General features: G+C 36.9%; 1 protein-coding gene across 2 annotated transcripts; it reads right to left on the minus strand.

The window, feature by feature from the left end:
- Positions 1–117: 117 nt before the first annotated feature.
- LOC109108094 (regulator of calcineurin 3) lies at positions 118–24,073 on the minus strand. Of its 2 annotated transcripts, XM_019121275.2 has the most exons (5): positions 23,885–24,073; positions 20,434–20,635; positions 5,708–5,881; positions 4,338–4,509; positions 118–2,204 (listed from the first exon to the last, which is right to left on the minus strand). In XM_019121275.2, exons 2-5 carry the CDS (start codon positions 20,629–20,631, stop codon positions 2,050–2,052), a joined length of 699 nt encoding a protein of 232 aa, XP_018976820.1. In that variant the 5' UTR covers positions 20,632–20,635; positions 23,885–24,073; the 3' UTR covers positions 118–2,049. The 2 variants fall into 2 exon arrangements, with proteins under 2 accessions (XP_018976820.1, XP_042630059.1); XM_042774125.1 differs by lacking the exons at positions 20,434–20,635; positions 23,885–24,073 and adding an exon at positions 14,771–15,032.
- Between the last annotated feature and the right edge of the window lie 408 nt (positions 24,074–24,481).

Here is a 24,481-nt window from a genome sequence, read left to right on the forward strand (position 1 = left end):
CTCGAAAGAGCTTTGTTCACCATGTTTCTCACCCCTATATTGACTGAACACCTGAAAACACAACAGGATGAAACAGGCAAGAGAAAAAGGGCTGCATTCAGAGTGAGGGTTAGAAAAAGGGCTGCATTCAGAGTGAGATACAAACAGGAAAGACTGCATCTATGGAAAAGTCACAGCATGCAGAAGTACAAAATAAAAAAAGTTAAATTCTGATAGATTTATTTCTTAAGTTATTTGCTAAAGGAGTCCTTCGTCGCTGAAGGATTGGCTTTTAAACAAAACACTTGAAATCTTTTTCTCACATGTAAGCAAGGGAGGAAGGCAATTTATAAAGTCACATGAACATCACAGTCATTTCTTTTTAATGTGATTACATCATCATGATATCACATTTCAAAATATGACTGAATATCACTCAATATTTCACTTTTTTCTTTCTTTTCTTTTCTTTTGACTAAAATGTGACTTTTTTTTTTGTAAGGCTAATTTAACCACCATCATTACAAATCTCTCTGCAATCCTCAATCTGATGGTCAATCATTACATTCTACTTCACTGACTGTACATTATTACTAAAACACACCTTAAAATGACATTTTCATACATCCATTTTCATCTATTTTAACCATTTTGGTATGAATTATTAAAAAAAGAGGAACTGGGATAGTTCACCCAAAAATGTACATTTTCTCATCCTGAAATTGTTCCGAACCTCTATGACTTTCTTCTGTGGAACATAAGAGAAGACATTTCGAGAAATTTCTCAGTGTCCATACAATATAAGTCAAAAGACACCAAAACTGTTTGGTTGCCAGGATTCTCCAAAATATCTTATTTTATTTTCTGCAGAAGAAAGAAAGTCATACATTTAGAGTAAATGAGTAAGTGATGACAGAATTTTCATTTTTCGGTGGATAATCCCTTTATGATTTGATCTGTCAATGCAAAATACACAACTTAACAATTAACATTGATATGACGGTAGTCGAGTGTTGACACAGTGGTTCTGGGCCAAGTCACTCAGCACATTGTTTTTCATTTCCAAACTGGAGCATGTCAATGTAGATTCAGTAAATCTATGGAGATATGCATAACACCAAACATTGTCAGTGCTTAACAATGCAAGTGATGCAGAAGCACGCCAAACAGAGATGCTGTGAAACCAAGACCCAAACCATGTGCTTTTTCCTAACTGTTTGTCTGGCCTGCAAGTGAATGATGCGCTATACAAATACAAAATGTTAAACTTTACACCTGACAACTGTTTCTTTGCTTTCCAAGGCCAATCACTCTCAAAGACAGCGATCAGATACGCTTAAAGTTGCTTTAACATAGAGTGTAAAATACGCCAGTAAGCATGCAAAAATGTGTGGTATCAAATACACAGTAAGAATAATACACATCTAACTTAGTAAACACCCTCTCGTCAAAACCAACATTACAGAAACACTTCAATCGACACCTTCATTCTTACCATTTCCGTTAAACAACTTGTCATCCCATTCTAGCATGGTATGAACAGGCATAAATACGCACATGGATCACAATCCCAGCGAGCCGCACCACCTCTGCAGGTATGCCAACCTGACCGTTATAGAGAAAAAACGCGGACATGGCTGTCTTCGAGAGAAACGGAGAAAGCAGAATGGGTCTGCCTCCTTTTTTAAAGCATTATTTTCTTTGATGATCATTTAAAGTGACAAACAGTAACAAAGTTTACATGTAACCTACTTCTACGACTGTTAAATACATTTACTGCTCTTCAGCGCTACAGTACAAAGACTCTAAATGAGGGAATGAATGCTATTATTGTGAGAGGGGGGTTGCAAGCTCATCGCCCCCTGGCTGTCCCGTGAGGCAGCAGTGAGACAGTGTGTTCAGTCCACGAGTCCAGTTCAGAACACCACACGTCACCTGTGCACGGAGCACCCCTTCAAATCCATCCATTTCTTAGTTTAGCTTTTTTTGTTATTGAAATAAAGCATGCCTTTCCCTGGATGAGAGAAAGAGACACAGAGAGAGAGAAACGTTTAAAGTGTGCCAAAGGTTTTAGTTGTAGACTTTCGGGGGACCGTCGGGGCGTCTGGTCTGGACAATCCTGGTTTTTGGCCGGGCTTCTTCCTCTTCCTCATTTTCGCTCTCACACACATGGACCACCACGCTAGGAGTGGACTCTGTCCCCGCATGCAGCTCGTACTTCTCACCTTGAGAGACAGATAAAAGATGAAGAACTTTTGAAATAAATTGATCCACTAAAAAACATGCAGTTTGTTTCAGAACTAAAGACTCTCAAATATGTCCTGAATTTAGCTTTTTTTTAATCATTGGTGAAATCCATTTTGTGGGTAGGACATTTTTAACTTGGCTGAAAACTCTAGTACAAATACTTTCCCGGACCTTCTACGCACGTCATGTTTGCATTGTCTATTGAACCGAATGTTGACCTACGAAATACTGACAACAATTGCAAAAATCGTTAAACAAGAACTACCCAAGAACAAGAATTTACTCATGAGAAAACAAACTTTCTTTGCATTACTTGGACAAACTGAACAGCTAATGTAAATTATGAGGTAAAATAAACCCTAAAGCCATAATAAAATGGTCTGTAATTAATAATAATAATAATAATAATGTTATACAAAATTATTTTTGCCTCTAGTTCAAAATGGTACTCGGTTCTGAGGCTATATAATACTAATACATTTATTATTTATAATAATATACAAATAATTTTTGTATATATATATATATATCTGTTCTGTGTATATATATTTCTATCCTTATTATCATCATCATCATTAACAACAACAACAACAACAACAATAATATAGCCTTAGAAAAGCAGTACGTTTAACTAAGTATTTGTTTTTTGGATCTAGTTCAACATGGCGCTCCTCTAAGAACAGCCAGTGGGACAGATTTCACCTCCTTAGTGATTTGATCCCGTTTATGTTAAATAAACATAATACTAAGCATGTTTGATCTTATGGGCTTGTTGCTATAACGACAACTCTTACAAGCTTCGAAGAGCGGAACAGTCCAGGATTATATCATATCAAGCCAGATAACTTAATCCAGATATGAAGAATTGTGCCCATAACATTTTGTGTTAGATTGTTTTTGGCATCTCTTCTGCATCAGGTGGACATTTTGTAGATGAATGTCCAGATAAATGTCCTCTTGCTAAGAAATGATATGATATTTGAAAGCCATTAAACGATTACAACTGTTAGTAAAAAAAAAGAGCGCTCCACCATTGAGAACACACAAACACTGAGAAACAGAATGAAGGTTGCTATAGTAACGAGCCAAACAGTAAGAGGTGATAAGAGGTTTGTCATGGCAGGAAGTCAGTGTGTGTGATGTGATATGTGCCAGCAGGGGGTGCAGACACAGCACACATGAGGAGGAACACTCCATTTCTGTTTACTGCTGCCACCTATTACAGTTCAGTTTTTAAAGGCAAGGCAAGGCAAGTTTATTTATATAGCACATTTCATACACAATGGTAATTCAAAGTGCTTTACATAAAAGAAAGTAAAATAATCATGAAAATGCCACTTAAGTCATTTTATCATTAAAGTAGAGAGATATCAGGAGATGGTGAAGAAGATAGAGGAATGGGATCTGAAAATGTGACACCAAAGATTATTTGAACACTAAAGTCACATTTAAAAATGTATCATTGCCACTGAATTTAATCAGGGATTATTAACATTTTCCAATTCAGGGACACCCCCCTCATATAAAATGCTTCAACTGTAAATTGACCACAGTAAAGACTTTTACATAGTTACTTTCTTATTTTAAATAAATGCATTTTAACATTCAATTTTAACATATATGATAATAGAAAACAGTTATTTAAAATTGTAATAATATTTCAAAATTCTTACACTGATAGTGTAGTTTCTCAGTGTACCATTACATATCCTGGATTCATTGCATCCAGTGCCTGACAGAAATAAACATTTTAAGGTTTATACACTCAGAGGAAAACAAAATAAATCTATAGAAGTAACTTACCACATTAAGATCTTTTTATATTATATATTATCAGTTGACAGCAACCAGCATAACATAAATAAAAAATCAATAAATAAATAAACAAAAAACAATCTTCACAACTTTTCAAGAAAATATTATAACTCTGAATGCTTTTGGGGTCACTTTATCCACTGTTGGTGTGAAAATGAATGTTTGAGTCAGTGAGGACACATGCATTTGGTTCAGATGGTTACAAAACGTACACTTAGCACAGCTTGTTTGTATGGAGGGGAGTAAGTGGCATATGCTTATATGATGACTGTGTGTGTGTCTTGTGTGTTTTGTACCTGGTCCCAGTTTGGCCACAGCACACAGCAAGTCGTAGTTGATCAGTGGTGTGGCATCTTCACTCTGGCTCCATCCCACAGGTGGGGACGCAGGTGGAGAGATGAGGAACTGCTTGACAGGTTGAGGTGGGGCAAGGTATGTCTTGTCCACATCTTCCCCTGAGTTCTGCACCTGTGGCCAGAGAGAAAAAAGATGGGGTGCTAAAGCACAAAACATGACTAAACAATAAAATAAAAGACTGCTCTAACTCTCCTTTTAAATTGAATACATCCTCTAAGCTAAATATAGCACAGTTCAGGCCCAGATCTAATTGATTTGAAGGAATACGTTCACCATAGTTACATCTCTCTGAAGGAAACAGGCTATTCTTTTATTGTTCAAAACACAGCGGCACACAAATACACAGAATCATTTTGAGGAGTGTGTGTGCATTCTGAATAAAAAACATGGAACACATTTACAGCGTAATGATTCTAGTAATATAATTGTGTCTGTCTGATTTCACATAATTAATAGCAATGATGATAAGTCTCTACTGTGCTGAGAACTGTGTGTTCTTTGACTATCCCCAGCTGACAGACCTCTGAGAGGAGAAATGAACTAAACGCTCCTGTTCTCTCGTCTGGTCTCCTGCAAATATTACACTGAGAGTCCCTAGATCTCAGCTCATGTTGCTTCCTATAATTGTCCTATAAATTATAATTATCCTGTAGTTGTCAAAGACAATGTTAAATGAATCAAACGCCTTATGCACCTTGCTCGATTCATGATGTTACTGTAGGTACAAACTTGCTATGCCCTCCCTCGTTTACATCTGCTGAAGTAACAAACTAAATTTAAGTAAGAAAACATGCTATGATTATCTGCATTTTTTTTTTTGTATGTATGTATTTAAAAAATAAAAAATTAATCTACTAATTTCAAATAACTGTTGTTCTATTGAACAACATCTGTTGAAAATTCAGCTTTGCCATCACAGGAATAAATTACATTTTAAAATGTATTAATATAGAAATTAAAGATTGTTTTTTTAAATTGTAATAATATTTCAGAATATCACCGCTCTTACTGCATTTTTGATTAAATAAATCCAACTTTAAAATGAGATTTCAAAAAATCTTACTGACAGCAAACTTTTGAACAGAATTGTATATTTCAGTCTGTTTTGGAAATATATCTTTATAGCATTTGAATATAGTGCCCAAGTCATATGAATTAATTTTATGATGTTCTTTGTGCTGTTTTGGAGTTTGACAGCTCCTACATACAGGTTTGGAACAACATGAGGGTGAATAAATGATGACAGAATTTTCATTTCTGGATGAACTATCCCTTTAATGAAGAACTTAATAAAAAGTAAAGCACTGACCTGTGCGAAGTACAGTTTTAGTTTAGTGCCGTTGAAATCGGATTCATGGAGCTCGATGCGTGCGCGAGCAGCAGCCTCTGGAGTGCTAAAGCTGATCCGAACTCTTCTGAAACTCTTGAACATCTGGAAGGTTGTCTGCTCATCATAGATCCTGAACAGAGCCTCAAACCGCTCCTGAGGAGAATTACAAACAAAACACAATTCAGAACTGCTCTGGTTTTGCACTAAATAACTTTATATCTATTGTAAACGTTCACGATTCTAGCATCTGTGTTATTATAAAACTAGCATCGTGCTCTCCTGTGCCTTAGAAGCATGGTGCTGATTTGGACGGTTTTGAATAGAGGGGGACAGTTGAAATATGAAGTGTGACCTTTACTGTGCTGATGGAGCAAGTAAAGAGAGAATGGTGAATGGTTGATAACAAAACAAAAACTCATAATAAAACAAAAGATCTGATGATCTTTTTTTGCTCTCTCCCATTTGATCTCTATGAATAAAACTACAATCTGAATAAACTGAATATGACATTTTAAGAAGAAGAAGAATTTTTGCTGTCCATATGCAGCATTGTCCAGTTTGTGTTTGCATTTCAGTGCTTCTGTTCCTACACATAGAGAAGGTTTGTTTTGAACTCAGGCACTGTGTAACAAGAGGGGATATGTCAATCACTAATTCATGCACAGCTCTGAGTGTTTCCTGCAAGCGGTGTAGACTTACACACGACCCGGGTGGAAGGAGTGGACATCCGCCTTCATGACAAGCCAGCTTTTTGTGTGTTTATGTGTATAAGGGAGAGCGTGTGTGGCATGTAAAATAAACACCAGTTTGAAACATCATGATTTTACAAACACTGGTTAATGCTGATATTGCCATGCTGTACACCTGCAAAACTGATTAAGCTCATCAGTCTGCATTAAAGGCAGAATATAGTGTACAGTATTTACTAATTTTATTGTGTTCTTTTATACCTTTTGACAGACCCTGGTCACTAAAACTACCAGTATACAGGTTTGGAACGACATGAGGGTGAATAAATTATTTAATTTCTGGATGAAATATTCCTTTCATGAAGAATGAAACATAATAAAGATTAACATGCTGACCTGTGCAAAGTAGTTTAGTTTAGTGATGTTGAAATCTGATTCGTGGAGATAAGGACACATATGATGACCTGCTTCTGAATTAAACTGTAAAATATTAATGCATACATGCATAAATGAATTAAAATAAATAAATAAACAAAAATAAAATAAATACTGATAAAAGTATTGATGCTAGAGAAGCATAATATTATAATTCTGACCTATACAGATAAGATAATGGTTGATATTAAAATTATAAACTACTTTGACAAAAGAAATTAAAAAAAATCACTAAAAGCTAAATTTGAAAAATTGAAAGTATTTGGAGTATTAAATTACATTTAACAGCATTAGTTAAATAATTCATTGATTTAATTACTAATTAAATAACTAAAAGATTTTATTTTTTTAAGTTTTAAAGATTTTATTTCATTTGTGTGGTATCAAGATGTTGTGCATCCCTAATGCAATTTCATTAAGAAATTACATATAAAATATGTAAATATATGATTGCATCTATTATGATGGCCCAGCATCAAAAGAGAAGATCTGAGTTTTTTTTCTCTCAATGTGTTGCTGTTTGATGAACAGTCAGACACTACAGCGAAACTTCAAAGATCACATCAGCATCCAGTAAACACCAGATACCAACATTTCACAGGCACGAAACAGCCCCCTTTTCAAAGCAGCATGGCAGATAAGTGTTCAGGACACTGGTGTGATGTAAGGCCTATGTAACTCTGTTATGCAATAGCACAGGTGTGTGTGTGTGTGTGTGTGTGTGTATTGGTTCACTTCACACCACTTCCAATCACATGTATTTAACACCTTTTACCTGCCTGGAAAGCATAAACAGGTGGCGACACATGAGATCATTGTGGTCAGCTTTGATGGAGAGCAGAGAGAAATATTTACAACTACTGATGGAAACCCACAATCAGGATGGAAAAAAACAACAACTTGCAGACTTTTGCACCCCAACAGAACAGAAAGAGCAAGAGTTAAAATACTTCGTTAGGCTGATTAAAATGATAATATGTTATTCTTTTTCATCCCTTCAAAATTAAAAGAACCATCTAATTAATTTATTCATTTAGCTTTTTTAATTGAAAGCAAAACAAAAACTTTCTATTATTTCTCTGAAGCCTGCAGTCATTTTTGATGGAATGTTTTGAAGATGTTTCTATTCCTCTGTGGAAAACACATGTGGCTAGTGAGGTCAAGCATTAAAATTCTTAAGTCAAGCATTACTCCAGGACTGCCCATGTATGAACTCTGTAAAAAGTATTTCAGAGAAATGGAATGCATATGCAGGGGTGATTATAATTTTTTGGGTGTGGATATGTTTTTAGGACTTTGTGATTTGGTTTGGTCCTCACACTGCAAATGGTGTGACCCATCAAATAGAACTATAAAAAAAAAAATATTAATAACAGTGATAATATTATTGCACTTTATTATAATTTTTTTAAATAAATAATAAACTAAATAATAAAGTGTGATAATACTATTTTATTTTAAAATAAAGGGGAATATTAAATACAAAAACAATTATTTGATAGTAAACTTAAAAATTAAATGCTTATATATTTTTTTATTATTATTATTTTAATTTGAACCTTAATTATTCTTTTTAATTTAAATTATTAAATTTTTTCATTTTCAAACTTAAAATCAGGTTGCCGGCAAGAAAGCATATGCGCTTCCGGGTTTAGCGCTCCCGACTGTAGATCGTCAGTGAATGAAATGTCACAGTTTTGCATTGTGCTTTGAAAACGTTTAGATTTATGCTTTCAGTTTGAATAGAAATCTTATACAGTACAGTTTGTCGATCTAAAAGGGTAATTGTGCATTAACAGCTGTCAACCACGATGGTACGCATGCTCTGAACTAATTAACACAGCACATTTCTTATTTTAGTCACGCATGGGGACCTGCAGACCACTTATGTGCACCCCGTGCATATGGCTTTGAGATTTAAACAGACTTGGGAAAGAAATTCCCAAATCAAAAAAGAGTCAGACAAAGAGTCATAGAGAGGTAGAGAGATTTAGAGAGGTGACACTCTAAATAAAAATCCTCTAAAAGAAGTGCCAGAGAATCTCACAGAGACTTAGGTTGATGATACGGTGTTAACCGATACATGATTTTTTGAGCAATGTTGCATGGGCACTTTCACATTAAGATGATAACAAATGTCTGTCGGGATACTTTAGATCGGTCGTGAGGCCCTGTGTCTCATCTGGTTGCCTGTTGGCGGCAACATTGCCCAAATTTGCCCGGCAACATTGCTCAAAAAGTTATCCCGTGTATCATCAGCCTTAGACTGAGAGAATCATTGAGAGGGTCAGTAGAGACAGACAGAGGAGAGTACAATATGTGTGGACTATCTGACTGAAATCTATTGAATTGTTTGTAAACTGCAGGCAAAAAACATTTTTTCTGTCTGTAATATACAAAGTACAGTTGTGTATACTGCTGACCAAATTCACTCATTTCTGCTCATGTTGTATTCAATATGTAATGAATGATGAAACATCTGACATGTATGAGTTCAGTTCTACTATCTTTATATGGAAATTTAAAAAAAAAAAAAATAATCCAGCCATGTTTTCCATGCTGTTTTTCACTAAATCAACAAGTAGAATTGTATTTTCACCTATGCAACAATATAATAGTACATAAAGATAAAAAAACACACATATATCACAATAATTTGTATGTGATCACCAGCCCTGGTACACTGCACTGCTCAGTGTACTTATCTTCTTGATCTCATACTACAGTCTACTCAGAAAGTGACTTTAGGACAGGCTCCGGTCCACACATGTACTCAATATAGAAAGCCACTAAAAAGCGAATCTGGGGTATATGGTGCACTAGGATGCTAGCATGATTTTTGGCTGAGAATAGAACCATAAATAATTAAGAAGATTAATCCGTTAAATGAGTGGGAGATGTTTTTAATTACCCTGCTGATGTTACACAACCCTGATGACTAGCCGCCAATCAAAGAGCCCTTGGGTGATACAGACGGGAGCAGGATTCAAAGATTCACTGTATTACAACTACAAATGTCTAAATATAGACAAAAATACACTAAACTCGACAGATGGACAAATTATATTACATTTCCCCATAGAGACCATATCACATCTGGTTTCCCATAATTCAGCTGCTCATTGTTTGGCCTGTCAGTGTATAATGAGTGAACTTTTGCTGCCTTAAATCAAGTCTTTGTCCAAAAAGTCTGGAAACAGGAGGACCAACCCAGAAAACAAAATCTAAATGTTATCATAATGTCACACATGAGTCATTCATTCATCCAAGCAACGGTTCTGTGCATGAGGTGCCAACTCGCCAGGCACAAAACAGTTGTGCACAAAAGAAGCTGATCCCTGACCTTCTGTGACAGGAAATCTCTGTAAGTGGCAGAAGCAATTCATCACAAGTGCTATAAATGCAGAGGGAACTGTGTTTTCCTTCAGTGTTATCAGCACTGAGTTAAACAACAACAAATGCTGTCACCCTGATTGGCTCTGGTGGAATTGGTGCCATCATTCAGGTCTGTTGTGGTTTTATACTAGAATCAATGGTAGGGAACAAATCCAATTTACAGACCTGATGAAAAAGCCTCGGGGGATTTTCCAGAGCTCAGAGATGGGTGCTGTGATATTCATCCCAGAATTTCATGCCCTTATGGGAATTTCTGATATCTGGAAAACCTGTGTTGACTAAGCAGACTGATTTCTTACTGTGTTCAGTGCAGGTCTTCAATATGGAATTCAATCAAGATATTTATAGAATGGTATATGACAAATGATGAATATGAAAAGCTTGTCTTACCCTTATTTTTGTGGTGATTCCCCTTGTACTATCAAAACAGCACTGACCTGCCAAGTCATGGACTCTACAAGACCCCTGAAGGCATCCTGTGATATTTGGCACCAAGACGTTAGCAGCAGATCCTTCATGTCCTTAAATTGGACTGGACTGGTTGGTCCAGCACATCCCACACAATCTCAATCAGATTAACATCTGAAGAATTTGGAGTTCACCTTTCTTTCTTCAAACCATTCCTGAAAAATGTGTGCCAAGTAACACAACGTAATATCATGCTGAAAGAGGCCACTGACCATCAGCACTCTGACCAGTCTGCACCTACTCAACTCCATTATTAAAATTGTTGCCATGTAGATTTCCACCATCGATGAGCCTTGGACACCCTACACGCTGTCACTAATTTGTGGTTTGTTCCTCTTCGGGTCACTTTTGAGTTTTGATAGATTCTCACAAATGTTAACTAGGAGCACCCCAGAAACTTCACTGCTTCAGAGATGCTTTGACCCAGTTGTCTGGCAGCAACAATTTGCCCTTGTCAAAGTCATTTAGATCTTATTCCTGCCCATTTCTTCTACAAAAACACACTGATTACATGAACTGACCTTCACATGTGACCTTGTTAGGAGATGATTAAGGAGCCTTGTACAGGCAAACCACAATATACAAGTATCAGCTACACTACGTGCCACCCTTTAGAATGTAGCTTTTATTATGTGACCACAAAGTTACATAATTCAGCGCATTTCCACATCAGTAGATGTTTATTCACTCAAAGGGACTGGCTCTAACGTCCCCATTCGCTGAGGATTCAGGAAGGTTGTTTGAAGTGCTAGGACTAGAATGTGCACACTGTGTCGGCTGGTAACCCGACCCACAGGAAAACAGACACAAGTGGGTGGCCAGCAGCCTTTTGTCTAACGTCATCATTACCTACGAATGCCTTTAACCTTTCAGAGTGACATCTGAGCTCTGCCTGTGCTCTTGGGTTACAGATGTATCTAACCTCCCTCCTTCATCCATCTTTTGGTTTCATCCATCTATCAGTCCATCTAAGATGAGTGAAGAGAGAGAGAGTGAGAGACATACAGTCCTAGCATGGCTGTTGCAGGGCTATATCTCAGGCTGCAGGCTTCAGCCTCCCCACCGGCCAAAGCTCAGATCCTGTTACCTCCCCGAGCAGAACCTGATCCAGGTATGCTTCAGTCCTATGCTACCTTCAGTTTTACCTGGCACTCACTCTTGTTGCTAGTGTGCCATTTGTTGCGACATCTACTCTAGACAGAGATGAATCTGCTAGGTCGATAAATCGGGCATTTATTCACCAATTTGAGAATACTAGAATTTGATTTTAGTTTGTCCAAAATCAAAATCTGTGAAAAAAATCTTGAACACTTTGAGTATATTTGAGTATATGCATTTTAATAATTAATTTCAAAGTTTTAAATGTTTTTTTTTTCTTTTTTTACAGTTATCATGAATTATTCTTTCATAAATACTATTACATTTTGTGTTTAAGTGTGTACCTTATAATACAAATGTAAAAAATTTTTAAGTGTGTACCTTGTGGCTTTGGTCATTATGATATCAGAACAATTGTATCACCCATTTTTATTTAACTTTATTCCTCCCTAAAAAAAATCTAATTCAGAAATCAACAATATGCCCATTACAAATTAGGTGTATTCAAAACATTGACACATTTAACAGGGCACAATAAAATGAGCATCATGTTACTGACCTATTGATTAGCCCTTGGCCTGGTTTCTAGATATTAGAGAGATTTCTCTCTCTAGATCTACTGCTTGTGACAGGACCAATCATTCCAGCAAACAGATTTTTTTTTTATTCAAAGCTGGAAAGGCTCATCAGTTGAAAGAGTCATGAGCATTATTACCTGTCATTTAGCTTTCTTGCAAAGGGATTTACAGCATACTAATTGTAAGGAAAGTCTCTCATGGGAGCCATTGGGGTTAAACGCTTTGCTTAATGGCACATGGAGTGGATCTGTCACCTCAGAACTCTTCAATTCCTGTGTCACTTCCGCTTGAAAACAAACCTAGATCACTGACTATCATGAAACCTCCATCCAGTGACATACAGATCAGCTTAAAAAGCCACTATAAACAAATAAAGAGCATTGAATGGTGGCAAGTTCTGACAGCTGCTATGCACACTAACTCTACTGATCATGCCTGATGGATATTCACTCCTGCTTATTAGAATCAGTGCGAAGTAAAATATAAACACGCAAAAATCCTGTAAAACTTTAAAAGTCATGTGTTTATCGCTTTAACAAACATGCCATCAATGTGTTAGAGGGGATATGTATGTGTGCGGTTATGTGTGAATATTGAGAGTCCTGCCCATAACCTTCAGATTGAATGTGCTGATGTCTGCATATTTTCCATTGCACATCATTTTCCACTGATCTCACACACACACACACACACACACACATTGTAGGCCACACCTGTTCCAATGAATGCGCTCAGATCCCAGTTGCTCCACTAACAAGTCTGGCAAATGTTGATGAACAGTTAACAGACTGTGTGAACCTATCCGTCATTATATCTACTGTAAACTGGCTCAAAAGAGAACAATTTCTAATTCCTTAATTTATTCACTATTGAAACCAGTTAAAGCTTTAGATCATTTTTTTATGAGCTGCCTTATCTATTTCTAACACATATTCAGTGAATTTTCAATGCTCCTGTCCAGTGAGAATTTCAGAGCAAGGAGTAAATTAATAAACATTAAGCAGCGGATAAAAAAGAAAAAGGAAAAAACAAAACCAAGCTGTTGTGCAAAGATCAGTGTAATCAGTGACTGTAGCCCACGTGCTGCATCTTATAATCTCTTGTGTCCTCAAACTGAGCCAAAAACCCAGATTAGAACCAATACACACAGTGACATTTTCAGACACTGATTTTCTTCATAAATCTTAAGTTGTATTCTTTCTCTCCTGTCTTTTCTTGCTCAGGGCAGGACACTGCAGAGCCATTGCAGTCTGCAGCAGCCGCACAGAAACACCTGTCTTTCTGTCTGATTGCCTCTCTATTTGCAGTTTACGGCACAGAAACACTGACCAAACATGGAAAACACTAGGTTGACAATTTGACACCGCATGCTTATTGGCACGTTTTTAAATTTTAGTATCATATGTCTCCTATGCCACTCATTTGAGCAATTGTCGCAAACACCATACATTGCATTCCCATGGAAAAAACTTAAGCATTTGCTAGCTTTGTTTAAGTGAGGCAAGGTCTAACAGGAAAAAAAAAACGTTTTTATTGCTAGAAAGGTGCAGACTTGTATGTAAATATAATCCTAAATATTAAAAAAACGATTCCTGACATGAAAATGCATCTGTGACTATAGAAAACTGCACTGGCTCATGCCAGAATGCATAGTGTGTGTCTGGGTGCCCTACTTCTGGACAAATTCCAAATGAGGAATTCTAACAAATACTCTATGCAATTTAAGTGTCATTATCAGTTACAAAACAAACTAAGTTTTATCATCGATTATCACAGTACAATGATGGATGTGTGCAGTCCTACCTGACATACCTGCAAAAGGCAACGGTGAGTATGTGTATGCAGGGGGCAACTGTGTCTACAGCAGATTTTTTAAGGGTATAGTTCACAAAAAAAAAAGGAAAAGGGAGATGTTAGGAATACTGTCATGGACTAATAGTTTTTGGGCATACAATGAAAGTGAATCAGCTCTCATTCTGCTCCACAGAAGATAAAAAAAATCATACAGGGTTTGGAACAACATGAAGGTGAGTAAATGATTACAGAATTGTTATTTATGGTTTGAATTATCTCTTTAAGCATGTAACTTAAAGTGTTCATACAGACGGGTTGGCGCAGCCCGTCTGGAGATGCTCCGCATCGAGGTCGTTCAGAGCATTGACGCCATCGGTGCGCATGCAGCAGAATGTTAATGTGAACTGCGGATTCATTGAGAAAATTCCAGCGATGAGAAGCAATGAATTGGCTGCGTGCAACGTCACACAGACCGCGCTCATGCAGTGAAAGCGCTCCTCGCGCGCAGACACAGACCGTTCATAAACAGCGTGCATCTATTATTTTCTTCTGTATTAATTTCTTTATAGATAAACTTGGAGTACCTGCATTTTGTCGGACGTAAACACCTCCGTGTCTACATCGCAGGCGATGAGCGTCAACATCTCCAATTTCATGTTTATCGATGGCATTCCCTTTTTTGCAGCTTGTAAACAGATAAATAAAGAAATTTGATCTTTTACACCCTATTCTTCTTTTCTTTCTCTCTCGCCTTCCTTTTGTATCTGTGCGGCTGTCTGAGACTGAAAGTCTTTGGTGTGTTGGAGAGGTGACTGACTCAAACTCTCCGGCTGTCTGACTGAGATGCTGCTCTGTGAGCGCGTGAAGGCTGCTCAGGTTCATCCGTATTGACCAATCAGAGCGCTCAGCCGCCACATTGACGTCACCGCCTTCTTCGTTTGATTCTCTATTCTGATGTGCACGCGGCGCGCTCCTCGGAGAAGAACGCCGCAGAACGGTTGCGTTTGCCAGCAAAAGATGCAGTTATTGTTTTCCTACTTCTTTTGATTTGTAACTTTACAGTACCGGAAAGAGTTCCAGGTGAAAACTAAAGCTGTAGTAAAAAGGGAAACATTTGTCATAAATTCCCAATTTAAAATGATCTCAGAATGCCAGAAGGACCACAAAATACCTTGAGAGACTCTTAAGGAAGACAAAACAAAAGGTTTGGGAGTCTTGAACATTTTAAATCAGTTAATTCTAAGTATTGTGTCAATTTCATAATAGTGCTTTAAAAGTTAAACATAAGTTACCATATGCTCGAGACATGCACAAAAGTCACATCATTTGCAACACATTGTACTGTGTTGTGTTTTAAAGGAAATATCCACAAACCTAATGCCCTGGCAGAAAATTACCAGTACACTTTAACCTTTTTCACTGACTTTTTCTTACAGTGTCCCTTTAAATCAGTGCACCATAAATTGCTTTCAGACACAAAACAAGAATTCAACCATTGTTATTATTCAATCACACAAGTCAAAATAAAGCACTCCCACACTTGTATTTCAAACAAAACATGATGAAACTCTCTTAAGCGCAGTGAAGGAAGATTCTAGATGACAATTTGTGCAAGGGACTATGCTTAGCAGGGTCAGTCTCAAAACACACAGACACACAGCATTGCAGAGACACTGCACCATCATGACTTACAAATGTACATGTGTAAAGACTGCCAGTCTACCTCACTCATGTGTTGCCGTACCAGCCCCTGGCACCACTGCAGCTATCACAAACTAGGGCAAGCTATTTATATCACAAAGTGAAAAATGATAGAGAGAGATCCAGAGAGAGATGGAGAGAGAGAGAGTTCAGGTGCAGGAGAGTGCAGGCACTGTAGAGGAGTAGAAGGTGATGCAGCAGATATAGGATGCAGAAGAGATGGATTTAAAAGAAAACCACAAGTCAGGTAATATGACAGACAGGCTGAAATAGAGTGAAAAAAGAAAACTGAAAAGAAAAATAATCAAAAAACGGCATGTAGAAAACAAAGGTAAAAAGGATACAAAACAGATCAGTTTACAGTATTTCCAATGCACTGCAGAGGTATGGTATTGTGTGTTTATAGTAATCATTGGGTTAGATCTATTGCAGTTTCTATGTTTTTCCCTCTGAAACTTGTTTATACTCAACACCAAAATGTCCCCTATGTCAACGAGCCACATACTGTCCTGAATAATAACAGCATGATATTCTCATTATCATCTTCGCAAATTCTTTTTCATCCACGGGTCAGCAGCAGGTCCATGGACTGCTCACCACAGCACTGAAATGAGCAATGCAGTATATCTATTTATGATCTTATTATATAATAAATAATGTGTGGATGTGTCATTTAAGGAAGTGGTTTTGCTTCAGGACCCAGATTTTAAATTGGACATCAAGTGGTGACCCAAAACAGCAGCAAAACTGTACAAATTGTACAAAATTAACAAAAATGTTTTTAAAATTAAAGTGAAGTGCAATGGCCCAACAATAAGCAAAACTATTTAATATATATATATATATATATATATATATATATATATATATACACATATATATATATATATATATATATATATATATTATATTTTATATATATATATATATATATATATACATATATATATATATACATATACATATATATATACATATATATATATATATATATATAAGAATAAGACAACATGCAACATGCAACAAACACTGGGCCAAATGTTGTTTTAGTATTAGCTGTAACTTAAAGAAAGTATCCTGAAACAAATGTGGTTTGTGATTTTTTTAAATATATTATGTTGATTTGATGTTTTTATTATTGATAATAATAAGAAATGTTTCCTGGGTAGCAAATCAGAATGATTTATGAAGATTCATGTGACACAGACTAAAAATATAGCTTTGCCATCACAAGAATAAATTAAACTTTAAAATATATTAAATGCAGCCATGGTGAGCATAAGATAATCACAAATACCAGGGTGATTTTGTATGACTGCTGAATGTAAATTATCCTTTATGTATTATGCATTTATCTATCAAATCCATCATTCTCAACAACCTGATCTCTTGGGTGAGTTTATAAAGGGGGTAATTAATGGACTCTAATCTAAGGATACATGGCTCAGATCCACTATTTTGACTCCCATTTAAAGAGTCTCAGTGCTGAGGCAGGCAGCAGGATTTTGACCCTGATACAGCTCAGTGAACAGACAGGGGAGGAGGGGTCGTGAGTCGAGTTGAGGCACGTGCCACCAAAGCAGGTCAACAGTCTTAATCAAACAACAATGCCAGGCTGCCAGATGAGACCAAATGAAAGTCTTATGAAATGTGTATTTTTGTGTGTGTGTGTATGCATATGTGTGTGAGAGAGCCAAAGGCAAGGAGGTAAAGAGAGCTTCTTTTGTGCCAGTCACACAAAGTAAATGAGAATTTGTGAGTGGGTGGGTTCAGTGCGTCTGTGAAAGCTCTAGTTTCTGAAAGCAGACATAAAAGCCAGCTGTTTGCCCACAGAGATGCTCACAGCTCCACCCAAAGACACAGATCACATTCAGAGTATCTCAAGAGCTGAAAGTAAAGAGCATTTCTGTGTTTTTCAAACAGAGAGAGAGACAGAGCCCTTCTTAGTCCTCAGGGACGTGTACAATACATTCACTTCAACTGAGAGGTGTTTTGACAAGAGAAAGTGTGATTTCAAATAGCCGTCTCTAGATAAATGGTACAAAGTGATTGCCAAAATATCATTTCACTGTCACTCACAGTCACAGCAACATGTTCATGGCTGCTCTGGATAACTGCACTCATAAGTAAAAGACACACACAATCTTCAGGGCAGTACACAGGGTCACAGAGTGAAAGGCGTTATGGGTAACCTCTAGCCCTCACTGTTTTATCCATCTTTTTTACCCTCAGGATAATGACCCAAATATACTATTCAAGAACACAAAACACACCAACGTTCATAGTCATAAAGCACTCACACAATGACAAAGATATAAGCGAAGCTTTTACTAGTATTGATAGCAAAAAAAGCCTCAGTTGTACTCATTAACAGGTCATGAATGCATGAGTGTAGCAATATTACTGCCCAGCTGAACGTACAAAGTAATTATGTCATAAAAAAAAAAAAAATTCCTGGAAAAAAAAAAAAAATTATATGGAAACATATGAACAAACAAATGTATGGCAGTGAAAAAAGACCATTTATTAAACCTACTTGGAAAATATGTTACTAAATGGTTCCTTTTTTCTTCAAGACAAGACAAAACATTCCAAGAATGTTGTAGGGAGGTTTGTGTGACAACCTAATAGGAACCTATACAGAATATTTGCTAATGGTTATTTTTAGGTTTTATTTATACTACCATTTAAAAGTCTGGGGTCATAAAGAGATTAAGTAAGAAATTAATAATATAATTTTAAAAAATAATACAGAGCAAAGACTTTTATATCGGTACCAAAAATGATTTTGAATGTGCCATTTTCGACGTCTAGATGTGAACAAGAGCTAGTTACAAGCTTCAGTGGAGGGCAAGATTATGAAAAAATCAGTAAAGTGACAGTAAAGATATTTAAAATGTTACTGTGATGAGTGTAACTTGTCACAGTTACAAAAGATTCTATTTCAAATGAATGCTGTTATATTGAACATAAATTATTTTTCTTGAGCAGTAATCAGGATATTAGAATGACTTCTGAAGAATCATGCAACACTGTATTTGCTGCTGTGAATTCAGCTTTGCCATCACAGGAATAAATTAGATTTTAGATAAAAATATATTCAAATAGAAAACAGTTATTTCAAACTGTAATAATATCTCACAATATTAGTGTTTTTACTGTATTTTTGGTCAAATAAATTCAGCCTTGGTGAGCATAAGAAACTAATTTGAAAAGAAGGAAAAAAAAACCTTTGAACAGTAATCTAAACAAAAACAACTTCTGATTTCAACAACTTCTGGATTTCTGGTTTCAGAACCCTGAAATAATTAACTATCGCCGAACAAAATGATGGCTGGGCATGCAAGATCTGTATGCAAGGAGATGTAGGGAGGAAAAATATTAATATTTCTGAAGATAAAAATGTGTGGAGCTCAACCAAATCCTCCTCTATGTCAGAAAACAGGTCCCCGATCATTTCAGTCTGACCTTCACATTTTGTACAGCACATTTCAGAACAAGTTGCCTTGTGTCACAACATAATGCTTTATAATGCAGTTATTCAAAATATGGGGCTAAGAAATTATACTGAAAAATAAAAACCTTGACTTATATTATAAATTGACCTCAGGGGGAAAAAAAGTATAAAATTCATGATATGATGCCAAGAGATATAGACAAAAAACAAGTAGAGACTAAGCTGAAAATAAGGAAGCAGGTTTTAGTTCTACTGCTGAGTGTGTTCACAAACAAGATTTTCATTTTTGTTCCCAACGCAACAATTAAGTATTCAGGTTTAATATTTTCAGAGAAGCACAAGAGGTTTTCAGAAGGAAGCAGGTATGCTCTATTTTAAGCCAATGACCTGAGTGACTCTTCTTCTCTCTCTCTCTCTCTCTCTCTCTCTCTCTCTCTCGCTGCTGAGAAATCACATCTTTGTCTATCTCCTCTACCACAGGAGAAGTAAGAGCTCTTCTCAGTCCCTGCCACTCCTCAGGTAAGAGGTTACAGCTTCAACAGGTAGCAAAAATATTCCATGAACACTGAGGTAACGCAGTGTGAACGTCAGATGTTGTCCTCGGGGCCTTAAAGTGCTGGCTTCTGAATGTAGGTTAAAATGTACTGCTCACAAGACCTCCATTAGCTTTGAACATGCCGATTTGGAAAACTAAAGTTTACTGAAAAAGACCAAGACACCTAGCAAGCACTCAAAGCCTGTGGAACGGAGTGTGTTGTGTGGGAGAGAAAGCCTTTTATCCCACAATGCCTCATCTCAAGCTCAGATAGACCCTTAAAGGAATTCAAGCTAAAATGAACGTCTTTCTAAACCTGTATGAATTTTCTTCTGTGGAAAATATATTTTGAAGAACTGTTTTTGTCCACACAATGTTGGTGAGGTCCAAAACAACAATGACTTTCAAAGTATGGACAACAAACACTTTTGGTAACAGAATGCTCATTTTGGAGTGAACTATTGTACAAACAGGTGCGAGTGCTTCTCTGTGAGCTGAATTTTTTTTTACTGTGCAAATGGGAAAAGAAAGAATTTTAAAAAATTTGTTCTCACCCTCTGCCTGTCCTCCTCGAACACAGCCTCATGCACGTTGCAGGCAAACAGAGCTGTAGGTAGATCACTCAAGTCCATCATCTCCTCGGAGTCTTCCTCAATGTCTCCGAACGCCATCTCTTCTTCATCATCCTCTTCGGGATCACTGCTGTGACCCTCTGAGCTGTTGCTCCACAATTTCCAACCCTCACGCATCATTCCACTGCCCCACAAGAAGACAGCATTAGAACAAATGACACAATCCAGTCGAAATGTTGAGGCAATCAAGGATATACTTTGCTTTTTGGTGTGGGTAAAACACTTACAAAAGAGAAAATGCCATAAAAACATCATAAAAGAATTCCATGTGATTTGTGTGCTATTGTTCATGACATGAAACCGTGATCTGTGAGTGAGCCGGATTCTGCAATACACTTGCAGCGTTTACTAAAGATCTAATAATCTGACAGGAAGGTGACTATTAATAACAATGACAATGTGGCAATAAATTAATTATATACACAAAAATATGACTATATTATTGTGTTAATAACAAAATTATATTTTATACAAACATTTTTTACTATATTATTGTGTTATTTTTAAAATGGAAGGAATAGGAGAATAATAACAAATAAAATATAATCTAATTAAAAATATTACTGTATCGTTCACTTGTTAATAGTGGAAATGTCTGTTCTATGTCTTTAACCTTTAAGCACACAAGTCATATATGGGTCAATGACCCACAAAAGAAATACATTTTAAATGATTAAAAACTTCTGGTTGACAAATGTGTAAAACCTAGTGGTTTCAAGGATAGTGGCAAAGATAGGTAAAGATAAAAACAAATTACAGTTAATTCCTTTTCAGGGGCTGCACTGGGATCCTTGCATACAGTCTTTTAATGCCATCTAATGATTCTTGTTCTAAATATGCCTGATGAGATTTTTTTGGTATGTGAACTATTGTTACACTGAATTACATTTGTTTGGTGTTTTCAGCATATCATGGTAAAAATGTATGATAGTAATTATTATTATTTATTAATTTTTTGCTCAGAGAAGAAAAAGAAGAAGAAATTAAACGGGACACATTCTAATGTACGTAAAAAAATCAAAGCTGTGTCAAACTCATCGTTTTAATACTTGAAACCCCCTTTTCATCTTTACATTTACAATTATGCATTTAGCAGACGCTTTTATCCAAAGCGACTTACAGTGCATTCAGGCTAACATTTTTTAACTAACATGAATTCCCTGGGAATCGAACCCACAACCTTTTGCACTGCTAATGCAATGCTCTACCACTGAGCCACAGGTACACCTTGACCCATGTATTACTGTTACTGACATCTGGTCATTATCCACTTTCATTTATAAAACTAGCAGCGTTAACATCTTGCCCCATTTTGAGTTAGAAAGAAAGTCATAATGTTGGGGAACTACAGTCGTGGCCAAAAGTTTTGAGAATTACATAAATATTGGAAATTGGAAAAGTTGCTGCTTAAGTTTTTATAATAGCAATTTGCATATACTCCAGAATGTTATGAAGAGTGATCAGATGAATTGCATAGTCCTTCTTTGCCATGAAAATTAACTTAATCCCAAAAAATCCTTTCCACTGCATTTCATTGCTGTCATTAAAGGACCTGCTGAGATCATTTCAGTAATCATCTTGTTAACTCAGGTGAGAATGTTGACGAGCACAAGGCTGGAGATAATTATGTCAGGCTGATTGGGTTAGAATGGCAGACTTGACATGTTAAAAGGAGGGTGATGCTTGAAATCCATTGTTCTTCCATTGTTAACCATGGTGACCTGCAAAGAAACGTGTGCAGCCATCATTGCGGTGCATAAAAATGGCTTCACAGGCAAAGATATTGTGGTTACTAAGATTGCACCTAAATCAACAATTTATAGGTTCATCAAGAACTTCAAGGAAAGAGGTTCAATTCTTGTAAAGAAGGCTTCAGGGCATCCAAGAAAGTCCAGCAAGCGCCAGGATCGTCTCCTAAAGAGGATTCAGCTGCGGGATCGGAGTGCCAACAGTGCAGAGCTTGCTCAGGAATGGCAGTAGGCAGGTGTGAGCGCATCTGCACGCACAGTGAGGCCAAGACTTTTGGAAGATGGCCTGGTGTCAAGAAGGGCAGCAAAGAAGCCACTTCTCTCCAAAAAAAAAAACCATCAGGGACAGATTGATCTTCTGCATAAAGTATAGTGAATGGACTGCTGAGGACTGGGGCGAAGTCATATTCTCCGATGAAGCCCCTTTCCGATTGTTTTGGGGCATCTGGAAAAAGGCTTGTTCGGAGAAGAAAAGGTGAGCGCTACCATCAGTCCTGTGTCATGCCAACAGTAAAGCATCCTGACACCATTCATGTGTGGGGTTGCTTCTCATCCAAGGGAGTGGGCTCACTCACAATTCTGCCCAAAAACACAGCCATGAATAAAGAATGGTACCAAAACACCCTCCAACAGCAACTTCTTCCAACAACCCAACAACAGTTTGGAGAAGAACGATGCATTTTGCAGCAGGATGGAGCACCGTGCCATAAGGCAAAAGTGATAACTAAGTGGCTTGGGGACCAGAATGTTGAAATTTTGGGTCCATGGCCTGGAAACTCCCCAGATCTTAATCCCATTGAGAACTTATGGTCCAATCCTCAAGAGGCGGGTGGACAAAAAAACCCCCACTAATTCTGACAAACTCCAAGAAGTTATTATGAAAGAATGGGTTGCTATCAGTCAGGATTTGGCCCAGAAGTTGATTGAGAGCATGCCCAGTCGAATTGCAGAGGTCCTGAAAAAGAAGGGCCAACACTGCAAATACTGACTCTTTGCATAAATGTCATTTCATTGTCGATAAAAGCCTTTGAAACGTATGAAGTGCTTGTAATTATATTTCAGGACATCACAGAAACAACTGAAACAAAGATCTAAAAGCAGTTTAGCAGCAAACTTTTTGAAAACTAATATTTATGTAATTCTCAAAACTTTTGGCCACGACTGTACATAAGAGATCACTTGATACACGATATCTTTAACAAGTGAACGTGTCTGAACTTTCAGATGCTGTGTGCTATAGCGCCATCTAGTGGCAGTTACACGATTACATTGTGTATATTATGGGTGTAATCTTATTATAAGCGCGTCTAAATTAGATAGTGTGTTCGCTAACCTGGACAGGATGCACACATGTGTGGTGCGTATTGCATACATAAAGATAGAAATGAATAATATACACATAATAACAGAACATAACAGAAAGAAAAAAAACATCGGTGCTGCTCTACATTTCATAACAAACCGATTAGCATGCTTAAATAGTAAAGATGGCATTTACAACATAATTGTAGAAAACATACGTGTTAATCTATTAATTCTGCACTTTTATTTGACGTAAATTTCAAAACAAGTCAATCAGAGTCAAATATAATAGCATGATAATGTAAGTTTTATAGATCACTTACCAGTAATCTTTGCAACTGTTTCGAAATCGATGCCTGGGCAAGAGGCCATCCACTTTAAGATCCGCGGCACATACAATTTAATACAACAATGGAATATTGTTAATCTCAATTAGAAATACGTCTTCTCATTTAAACAGTAAATTCGTCGTATGCTATCAAAACGACAAGCGATGGTGAGGAGTGACCAATGACGCTTAGGTTTATCTCATGATCAGCCAATGGGATTCGAGTTCGCGGATGATTGACAGCAGGGATTGATGACGTGTGACAGAGGACTCAACCTGCCGTTTGTTTGGTGTCACATCAGAATGCTGAATTGATTATCTTTGACATATTCATCTTTACCACACGAATTAACTCATTTTGAACGTTTGTAATTAAAAACAACTAAAGTGAAACATTTTATTCGATGCAACAGCTGTCCTTCATATAGCAGTATATCGATAAGATAAAAATTACTGTGACAACAAGGTTTTCACCTGCCGCCGAGACCACTGATCATTCATTTAACCGCCTGCTGTTATCTCGACATGCACAAGCAGACTCTGTACTGTACATATATGTTTCCTTAATAATATGGTCCTTGATACTGAGTAC

This window comes from Cyprinus carpio, chromosome A17 (assembly GCF_018340385.1).
Source record: "Cyprinus carpio isolate SPL01 chromosome A17, ASM1834038v1, whole genome shotgun sequence".
Lineage (NCBI taxonomy): Eukaryota > Metazoa > Chordata > Actinopteri > Cypriniformes > Cyprinidae > Cyprinus > Cyprinus carpio.

Bases quoted from the DNA above. Each gene is read 5' to 3' on its own strand.
- LOC109108094 (XM_019121275.2), bottom strand. From the start codon at position 20,631: ATGATGCGTGAGGGTTGGAAATTGTGGAGCAACAGCTCAGAGGGTCAC. The intron at 5,882-20,433 runs GTGAGAACAAAT...AATTCTCCTCAG, and splicing joins TCGAGGAGGACAGGCAGAGG to GAGCGGTTTGAGGCTCTGTT. The intron at 4,510-5,707 runs GTCAGTGCTTTA...CTCTGGCCACAG, and splicing joins TAAAACTGTACTTCGCACAG to GTGCAGAACTCAGGGGAAGA.